This window comes from Limulus polyphemus, unplaced genomic scaffold (genome assembly GCF_000517525.1).
Source record: "Limulus polyphemus unplaced genomic scaffold, Limulus_polyphemus-2.1.2 Scaffold2952, whole genome shotgun sequence".
Classification (NCBI taxonomy): domain Eukaryota; kingdom Metazoa; phylum Arthropoda; class Merostomata; order Xiphosura; family Limulidae; genus Limulus; species Limulus polyphemus.
This window is the reverse complement of record NW_013668562.1, coordinates 65626-76509: the sequence shown is the minus strand read 5'-3', so window position 1 is coordinate 76509 and position 10884 is coordinate 65626. Positions and strand designations below refer to the sequence as shown.

The 10884-nt window shown below is 34.4% G+C and overlaps 1 protein-coding gene across 1 annotated transcript in view; it reads right to left on the bottom strand.

Moving 5' to 3' along the window:
- Positions 1–6208: 6208 nt before the first annotated feature.
- The window catches only part of LOC106468295 (polyhomeotic-like protein 2), a 54099-nt gene continuing 49423 nt past the window's right edge, over positions 6209–10884 (bottom strand). The window contains exon 3 of the mRNA XM_013928714.2: positions 6209–6471. Within this exon, the coding sequence (XP_013784168.1) occupies positions 6259–6471 (213 nt within the window). The 3' untranslated portion in view covers positions 6209–6258. The remainder of the gene's footprint in view (positions 6472–10884) is intronic.

Genomic DNA, 10884 nt, shown 5'->3' with positions numbered 1-10884 from the left:
CGCTGTGTCACTGGGGGCGCACTAATGGTAAAGTTATAAATTGATTAATTATTTTATAAAGTAATAAAGCAACCTAAATCTCTGGGGTGATAGATATATCTTATTCTACATTTGGTTAAAAAATGCCACATTCTGAAAATGTATATGCATGAGCAAGTTACTTCTGAAACTGCCTGGATTAATCTAAGGTAGAGAGATATTAGTAATCTATTTTAAATCTATAAATTCCCAGTATGTCAATATTTTTAAAATGTTTTATTAAACTTTGTTTGTTATGGATTTCGCGTAAAGATGCACGAGGGTTATCTTCGTTAGCCGTCCCTAATTTAGCAGCGTAAGACTAGAGGGAAGGCAGCTAGTCATCACCACCCACCGACAACTCTTGGGCTACTTTTTTACCAACGATCGACTGCCACATTATAACGCACCCACGGCTGAAAAAAGCGAGCATGTTTGTTGTGACAGGGACGTGAATCCGCGACCCGCACATTGCTAACCACCTGACCATCCCGAACGTTTTATTAATGAACAACTTTATCAAGCGTAAGATTAGAAGAAAGGTGTATTAAGTGAGTGTTTGTTTGTAGTTATGCACAAAGCTACACAATGGGCTATCTGTGATCTGCCCACCACGGGCATTGAAACCCGGTTTCTAGAGTTGTACGTCGACAGACATACCGCTGTGCCACTGGGGGGCAAATGTTTAGAAGAAATGTGAAACAGTTAGCTCCAACAAATCGCTTATTTAAATATTTTAAAGAAACTTGAATGTAAAATATTTAAAAATCCAGAACAAAAATCCTACGTGTCCAAAGATATTTCGTATAATAAATAAAAACTTGTTCACAACGAAGCAATAGTAAAATTTCGAATAAAAGCAATATTTGGAATTTCTTAAATTAATATGGTAGATATTAATCATTTTCAAAATGCTTGTAGAGAATATATTCGATGACAAAGCATTGAAATATTTTAATTTATTACTACATTCTTATACAGGTTGTAATAAATGAGTCACTATAAATTACATATCATAACCTATGATAAAATACTAGTATGAAGGCTTGGTTTGGTCTGATATTTCATTGGTGGTAGTGTCCAGGGTCACTGATGAGGAGTGAAATTCTCCGAAACTAGTCTGGCTCATAGACACACACCCCAATGAAAGAATAGGCCATTCCAAGCTTTAACTTGTTGTTAAACAAATGTTTTAACAACTCCACTTATTCGACTGCTTCAGTGTTATAATTTTATTTTATTAATTTGACACCAAAGTTTATTTTTTACTTGTCCGACCACACAAACTGACCGCTGTGTAGCTTCACGCTTAACAACAAACATATTTGATCTAAAAATTGAAGTGCATTAAGTGTCAAAGTTATTGCTGCGTACGGGTACGAAGTAGGCCAAGATGTAGCGAACATCTGTCTATTCGACTTTAAGGCGTGTCTTTAACAATTGGGGAATTCCCATCTTAGCGCCTAAAGGAGTTCAGGCAAAATAAAGAACAAAAATAAAACAGACTTTTTTTATTTATTTCAATTCCATTTGCGCAGTAGGGATTACATTTAGCTTTCTAACGTTCTTCAAAACTTTAATAGTATGGACTGAAACGGAGTGCATAATATTGCAATCAACCAACGACCAACATTTAGAAGTAGTGCAACCAAGAAAAAATGTAAAGCAAAAACAAAACAACCGATCAACATAAAAGTTAGTTAGTTTCAAATACGTGATAGAAGATATGTCTTAAAACGAGGTATCGAAAATCAAACTGGTGTATATGGACTCCCAACACTGAAATATGGGGTTCGATTCCACGTGGTGAACACAGTAAATAGCCCAATGTGGCTTTATTCTAAAAAAAAAGCAGATTTAAGTTCGGGGGTACTGATAAACTTAGTTGGATATAAATGTTCACACTCATAAGTGATCGCAACATTTCTTGAAACATTTCACGCAAGTCCTAAAGTTTTGTTTCATTTCGGTAAAATAATTAAAAACTATTAACTGCTGATTTCTAGTATGAACTTTTTCACACCAATGCCTTTAAAAGTTGTCAAACTACAATGTTGTATCATAGATAGGTTTACAACGTGACGTAATGTAAGAATTCACATACCCGGATGCCATGACGTGATCGCTTGAAATACCTGTCACGAGCATTTTAACTTCAAACCAATATGATAACCAATGTTTCATTTTGTGTTTGGTTTTTGTTAAGCACACAGTTACACAATGGGCTATCAGTGCTCTGCCTTCTACGGGTATCGAAACCTGATATTTAGCCTTTTAAGCCCTCAAACTAAACATTGAGTTATATGTTTCAAATAAATGCCAGTTTATTACTGACATTATTTCTAAGTAAAGAAATCAATAAAAAATCAATCGAATTCATGTAAAGGTATGTTTTTTTGTTTTTTTTATTCACAAAATTACTAAATGATTTTATACACGGTCTATTCGAGTGTCGTACGAGGATGTTTGGAATGAAAATAAACGATCATGATCGAATAATTTCAGTCAAAGTTTCTTTTTTTACAAATACGTTTCTGAGCAGAGACAATGTTAAGAGAGTACTTATGACCCTTCACAAAATCGTGTGGACTATGTAGGGCTCGGAAAGGTGTGAAAACACAGAAAAGTAATATATAATAATACAAGAACATTCTATAATCACAAAGATAACCGATTTATTAGAGCCCATACTACACGATATACAGCTTATAAAATTCGTCGTCGAATCTCTACTTTGGAATCCACTTAAATATCGCTTGTATACACACATACACACACACACATATAAAGGTAGTTCAGTCTGCTTACGGTGAGGGCGACACTGTTCTCCATACGTTTGTTTCTTTGTTAGGGCTTTCGCACAAAGCTACACGAGGGCTATCTGCGCTAGCCGTCCCTACTTTAGCAGTGTAAGACTAGAGGGAAGGCAGCTAGTCATCACCACCCACCACCAACTCTTGGGCTACTCTTTATAACGCCCCACGGCTGAAAGGGCGAGCATGTTTGGTGTGACGGGGATTCGAACCCGCGACCCACAGATTACGAGTCGAGCGCTCTAGTCGCCTGGCCATGCCGGGCCTTTCTCAATACACTCTGTAAATATACCAAGTATCTTTGGAATCAAAGTTCAAAAATTCTCAGAAGCAACAGGTCCTTCTCATATATCACGATGCCAGGAACAATATATATATATATATATTTTACATGCAAAAATAAAACACAGGCACAATACAATGAGAATAACTCAAAACAATTTTAGTTCCAAAAATGCATTCATCATGTTTTGTTTTTTTGTGTGTGGTGATATCTTTTTTTTGTCAAGTGTTTTACTTGGAAAAACAGTGGTGATATCTTTTTTTTGTCAAGTGTTTTACTTGGAAAAACATAACCCGTTTTACTTTATTTCAAATCGGATTTTATATTAATTCGCGGGGGGTCAGACTATGGAAGAGCTGGGGGGAAACAATATAATCACTTATATTGAACGTTTATTTTAAATTGACCACAGTTTAACGTTGTTACATCTCTGATGACTTAGGCCTGAAGCTTAAGAATGAAAATATAATATAAAAACTACCGAATGATTTATACGAGCCAGCATATTCATTTCCTCACCACAGTTCATTTTACCAGGGTCAAATCTTTTAAGAACGCATTTGGAGCCCCCAAAAAAAACCGTTATTAAACCAATTCATATCTTAGTAGTGTTTCTACTGATTCCCGGAATTTTGTTTTATTTTATGAGTTAGAAGGTAAATTAGGCTTAGCACCCTTTCGTTAATAGTTCAAACGTAATTTTATTTCATGATTTAGAAGGTTAATTAAGATTAGCATCCTTTGTCAGTAGTTCAAACGCTTTTTTTTGTTGTTGTTTTCATCAGTATAAAATTCAGAGTCCAAATCTATAAATTTATCTTATGCAAAATGCAACGTTTTCTTTTGAATCACATTATAAGGTAGAAATTATCGAATGTGTTGGGTTCGTATCGAGGAAACGAGGGTTTCCAGAGGTGGTAACACTGAATACGCTTCATACTTTCAGCTATGGGCGAGTTATAAAAGTGGCAGTCAATCCTGCTATTCAGTTAACAGTCACTGCTGATTGGTTGTCTTCCAACTGGTTAGTAGATCAAGCACAGCTATACTTGAATCCTGGGGGTATCCGACCTGGATATTTAACCCCCTTGCACATAAGTTGTTATTTAGGTTAAAAAGTCCATTTCCAATAAAGCAATAATTTTATATGTTCTTCAAAATCATTACATTATGTTATCTTTATTTCTTGAAGTTGAGAAGTCGAAATATGTACATGGGCATGCGCAGTTGGAGAATGTAACGTGATATGAATTTTACTTATGATTTTTTGTTATATTCATTGTTCGGCAGTTAGAGACTTTTTAGAGTGAAGGTTTCTGAATGACTTTCAAATAAATTAGTCTCGAAATGCTAACGTTTAATAGGATAAAAGTAGGCTTCACTTTCTCTCTCTTTAGGCCTACTTTGCACTCGATAATTTGTCAAGTTCCAACGGAACATCTTTGTGGACGCTATTCTCAGTTTACAATACTACTGAGTTAAATTGCATGTTTTGATTATAAACAACACATTGAAATCAAAGAAAGTAAGCACTTCTCCACAAAAACATTTTATAAATATCTTTTAGACGATAAAAAATTTTAATCTTTTCTCTATTTTTTGATAATCTGTCATAATGGTAGTAAGGGGTTCTGTCTCTCTCGTCTCAGCTAAGATACATACAACAGTTACATATCTTATTCTTAACAAAACCAAAACTTAAAACATGACAGTAAAAAAAAAAAAAAAAAAAACACCATAAGGAAAAGAAATTAAATAAATCACCTATTGAAACCATACGTTTATGCGAAAATTTTAGCTGGAACAGCACAAAATTTCATACAATGTATATCACAGTTAATACAACCATACATTATAATGAACACAATACTGTGACGAGTTGGACTCGTTGACACCAGTATAAAAGCTCTATACCGGTTTTACAGTTTCATTTCTTGACGAATACTGTCTTTGGAAAGGCTGAGTTAGCTTGAATACATAATAACGGGGCCAACATATTCGTTCCTGAGAACTGAAGAAAGGATACTTCTACTATGGCCATTCATAAAGTTCTACGCCATATGTATAAGTGAGAAGTAGGCTTAATTCACGTTAGGCCTTTTTTTGCACTTACAGATGTGGTGTCACTTTGCCCGTGGTTATCACTAATAAAGTTTTTCCCGAAACCAAACCTTAATAAAACAAAAAAAACAGAAAGATGTTGAAAGACAATAATTCCAAGCAAATAAAATTATGTAACATTTACCTGTCCTAGGAACGCTACTTGTTGTTTCTCGTGAAAATACAGTCGAGACGAAAATGTTCTATTTGTCAAAAATATTATGGACACTTACGGAATAACCGACAAAGATTTTCTGTGCAGTTTTTCTTACAATTAAATCAAGCAGTCAATAATATATCTATATACACAACCTTCTCTTAATTTCACAATTGAAAGTAAACATACAATACTACTATAATATCTAAACATTTCTATAAATTATACTTTTTATATAGATACACCGGTAATATTTGTACCATACTTCAATCAGACCACCATTCACGTCAAACTTCGATCAAGTTTCTTAAAAAAGTATATACTAAGTGTAAGAATAATATTTTACAAAATGGGGGTGGGGGAAGAGAGAGAGAAACAGTTATAACGCCCCTTCATTATAAATCAGATTTTCATATATCGTAAAAAACAGTTCCACTTTTTTCGCAACGTATCAGTTCTCCTTTTTATAACGTTTTTGTCTACTCATGAAAGACGTCTCCCTCTTGTTTTGCGGTTATAGAATTAACGCAAATTTTGTTTAATAAACGCGAATTTGAATCCTGGTTTGAACTTACAACGTTGAGAGGCAGAACAAAAACATGTTCGTTAGTATAAAGTTGGTCACCGTGTACAGTCTAAGTGTTCCATGTATCTTTAAAAGGTTCCACATCGGTGATATTCTATTGGCTGTTTGTTCAGTTTGGAAGGCCCTGGTAAGTTTTATCACCGAATGAAGATTGTCTTAATTATTTTGTACCAATCGTCTCACACGACACACTTCAATCTTCAATAATCGGCGAGTTTTGTGTTGTATAATAGGTTCTTTTTAAGTTTTTATATTGTAATTTAGACGAATAATGCTGTTCCACGTGCTGATGTTCTTAATGTTATTTTCCCAATGTTGACCATTCGTTTTGTTTTTCGTATTCCTCCGAATGACAGTGGATGCAATGCATACAGACTACACAGTGTCCTATTTTTTTGGCTACTGTTGACCGAAGTTTTAATGCAGGTCCAAGTTTCATCCCTAGATACGTTTTTAAATGATCTTCACTCAGAAGTGGTAAGCTGGATCCATCAATCGACTGTTCTCGGAAGTTCTAAAAAAACAAAAAAAAGAAACAGTGATTTTAAATGTTCGTTTGCAATTATGATGTAAATGCTGACACACGTTTATCTTATTCTGATTGGAACAGGAAGTAAAATACATTAAATGTTTAAATAACATGAAATTGTATTTTGTATTTCAAGGTTCATGGACGTTGAAATAAACAGTAGCTAGTAATTATTTAATCCATCCTTACGAAAACCCTGAAGCAATTGAAACGGTCGGACATAAGGAAATTAAGTGACACGTTTAATGTTGGACATAAAGGTCAAATATCCGAACATACCTAGAAGAAGGGATGGGTTCTCTTTAAAAATTGAACTCCTGACAAATGTTTAACATATGCTATGTCCATGGTGGTCCATTATCAGGAATCGAACTTAGTACCTCTCAAAAACCAAGCAAGAACTCATCACTGAGCTAAAAGGTCAAGCTCTTAAAATATTGACACTGACTTTAAGTTAATGACGCAAAATGTGTTTCAATGTTAGCCGTAAAGACCAAACCCCGAATTATAGCATTATAAGTTTTCAAACTTATCTCTGAGCCACTGGAAGACAATATTATTTGAACAAAACACACAGAAATACGACAAATTACACAAAAATATACACAAGTGAAAAAAATTATCGGTTTATACTCATTCCATTCATAATAAGAACATTTGAATGCACGTGTTAGTCCAGTAATCGCTTAAAGTTTAAATAATCGAATAAGGTTGATAATCATGAGCAACAAACTCGAAACTTCTTAGCTAACTGGAGCAGAACAACAGGTTCAAGTTTTTTCAAGATCGACCTTCAGCAAGCCAAGAATTTAAGAAAGCTTAATGTGACCTCAGGCTTATCAAAAGAATACCATTATATAGATAATGGCCTAAGTGATAACTTCAGCCACGTTGGAGATTACAGCATATGAACTGACAAGTGGATGACACTTGTGTTCAGTTTTCTGCCACAAGACATTTTTTTTTTCATGATTGCGTGACTAACCTACAAGTTTTGTTGGCTTAAATATTTTGAAAACATACTGAAGTCAATGGCTTCCAGATCAAACTACTATGTCCAAAGTAAGTATAAGTTATAACCACCTGTAAAAAAAAAAAAAGTAATTGACACCCAACAAAATCAGAGGATAAAGACTACCAGATCTAGCCCGTGTCGGCAGCAACAATGTGGAGATAATTCCTCATACATAACAAACTGTTTAACCTAAGTCAACAATTTGTATGAGGTTCAACATTCTAGTTCTTAAAACGACATTTTTGAAGTTTGAGCGTTGATCAAGGATAAAATTATCAATAAATGCAAACTTTAGAGGATCATTTACACCTATTATAAAAGAACTTCACTGTTTACACTCTGAATAAAAAATTAAGATGTTATTAACTGGATGAAAAATTTCAATCTCAATAGAAATGGTAAGCCTATATTGGATTATACAAAAAGAAGAAGATAAAACATTGTGTAGTGTGCTACGCCAACGCAACAGACTTAGAGCTTATAACTACTGTGCGATAGTTAAGCCTTTTAACATGTTAAAATACGATGCCACTCGGTACCTTATGCACCTCTGTGAACTTCAATTTTGGAGATAACTAGTATAAAAAATATATTATTTAACATTTATACATTTCGTACAAAGAAAAAAAAATCAGTACGTCATTGTCACCTATTGACGTTCATTCTTTGATCACTTAAGAGAGAGAGTTTTTTTTTTAGGGTTTCTTCGACAAGAGATAAGAATTAATGAGTTTATTTTAAAAGTATTTATATAGCGCCTCTGCATATCAATTTTATAATTTCGGTTTAGAGAATGTAACTGTGGCTTAACAATGGGATTCGATGCATTACGTTGTCCATAAGACTCCCAGTCGTTGGATAAAATGCTTATCATAACCTCTAAATCTACTGCGAGCTCATAGTTGAAGCAAATCAATATCTTAAGACGAAAAAAAATCATACACATACTATGTTTTCTGGTTAAAAGAATACACCCTTATTCAAGCAATGGTAATTCATAGTTTGTTCTTAGATTCGAGCTAAAAATAAGAGACGTAAATTTTTTATTATGTTTAATTAAATCTTGTACACTAATCGCTAGGTTAGAGTTTTAATCTTCTGTCTGAAGCCAAGAGTTTTCAAAGTGTTTTTGACACCAAAAATTTTATATTTTTGAAAAAAAAAAGATTTTTTCTTTTACTCCAAAGTAAACTTCCAAATGTAACTTACCAAATGATGCACCATCGTATAAAATGTCAGTCAAACTTGAGTCGCTGTTTAAGATATATACATATAGATATATGACCCATCAATAACAGTTAGTTATTAACTGGTTCTATCAAAAAAGCTACAAAGCTAAGTAAGTTATTAATATGCAGGATTAAGTGTTTTATTTATATTTTTAACAGATTGTTTGTTTGTTGAATTGCGCGCAAAGCTACACGAGGGCTATCTGCGCTAGCCGTCCCTAATTTACCAGTGTAAGACTAGAGGGAAGGCAGCTAGTCATCACCGCCAACTCTTGGGCTACTCTTTTACCAACGAATAGTGGGATTGACCGTCACTTTATAACGCCCCCACGGCTGAAAAGGCGAGCATTTTTGGTGGGACGAAGATTCGAACCCGCGACCCTCAGATTGCGAGTCGAGCGTCCTAACCACCCGGCTATGTAGATAGAAGTCGGTCATCAGAAATATGTAGATAGAAGTCGGTCATCAGAAATATGTAGATAGAAGTCGGTCATCAGAAATATGTAGATAGAAGTCAGTCATCAAAAATTGTAATTGTCACAGCAATGGAAAGTCTTTTTGTCACTAAGGCACACCTTTGTTTTTTTTCTTTTTCATTCCTGTTAAGTTTTTAATACCCCATGTTTAGAACGCTCATAATGGATAAATTTCAGTCTATTTAGGACATTATTTCTTATACTAAGGTTAATTTGGATAACCACTAACCTTACCCCTCCAGTTTTGACAGCCTATTTTATTGTTTAGGGTACATTTCTGTATTTTTTTTTATTAGTAACTTTATGATCAAATTTTGACAATTATAATTCATTTGACATTTTACAATGTAAAAATGAAACTGAAAATAGCTTAAAAACTTAGCGATTACTTATTTTAATGAAAATAAATTAATTGTTGAAAAAAGAATATCTTTCAGAAACCAAACAAACAACTTGTCTAAGGGCAAAACGTTAGTATACAACGTGATGTTTCCGTGCCCCAACAACTCTCACGGCTGATTGCCCTCTGTCGGCAGTAAAGGTCAAAATTCAAATTCTGAACACCCTGGTTTTTACAACATCATTTTTCTTTCAGTGTTAATTATTATAATTTGACTTTATACTTAGTGGTGAGGAAATGACTGGGACGCTGCTAACAAAAATGTCAACGTGATTCTGGTCAATAAACCCAGTAATTATGACCACTGTTTGTAGGATGCAGCATTGTTCGCCTCTGCTACCGCGAATACATACGTTTCATAGAGGTCTCGGCCTCTAGGTCACGCGCTCCATACATCATTAAACGAGAGTTCACGTGATTTAGCTTTGAAATAGACACCTGCTCACCTTCGAACATACAGGAATGGTTAAAGAGGTTACGACTGTGAAGTAGGGGTCAAAGGAGAAGAGAGAATGTAGTAGAAGGATTGAGAATTTATTATATATATAGTCGTTAGCCACACAGAACGTAGTATTTCATAAACAGGCTTCACATTGCTTATGATTATCGTTGATTTTCTTTTAAGTTTAACATCTAACCTATTGTTCACCTTCACATGTTGCAACCTAATGGAACATTCATAAAATATCTCGTGTTCGTGCGTGTTTATAAACAAAATTTTAACAAATGTACAGATGAGTTTCCTTCAAATTTAACAAAGTCTTCACCCTGCATTCAATGTTACCATAGTCAATGTTTGCGCACGTTCGTTTGGGTAGTTACATCATAGTTTATAGTTACCCCAAGTTTCACCATCACAAAAAAAAGTAAATGCCCAGTACCACAATTATTATAAATGTTTCATTATGAAAGAACAAAAGCTAAAGAAGGACTACACATATATATATGTGTGTGTATATATATATATATATAGACGGCGCTGCTGAAACTACCGAGACACTTTTGATCATATGTGCTCATCTAAATGAGGAAACTTTACAAGGGCTAGGTCATGCAAACTGTACATAACCCTAAAAATTTACACCACCATTTAGTTTGGTGAAAAAAAAACGGCAAGCAACAGAGCCATGACAACTGATCGTGGACTTTGGAGAGTAATAAGAGCTGCTTGACTAAGGATCCCGATCCAACTGATTATGGCCTTTGGAGAGTAATAAGAACTGCTTGAATAAGGATACCGATCCAACTGATCATGGCCTTTGGAGAGTAATAAGAACT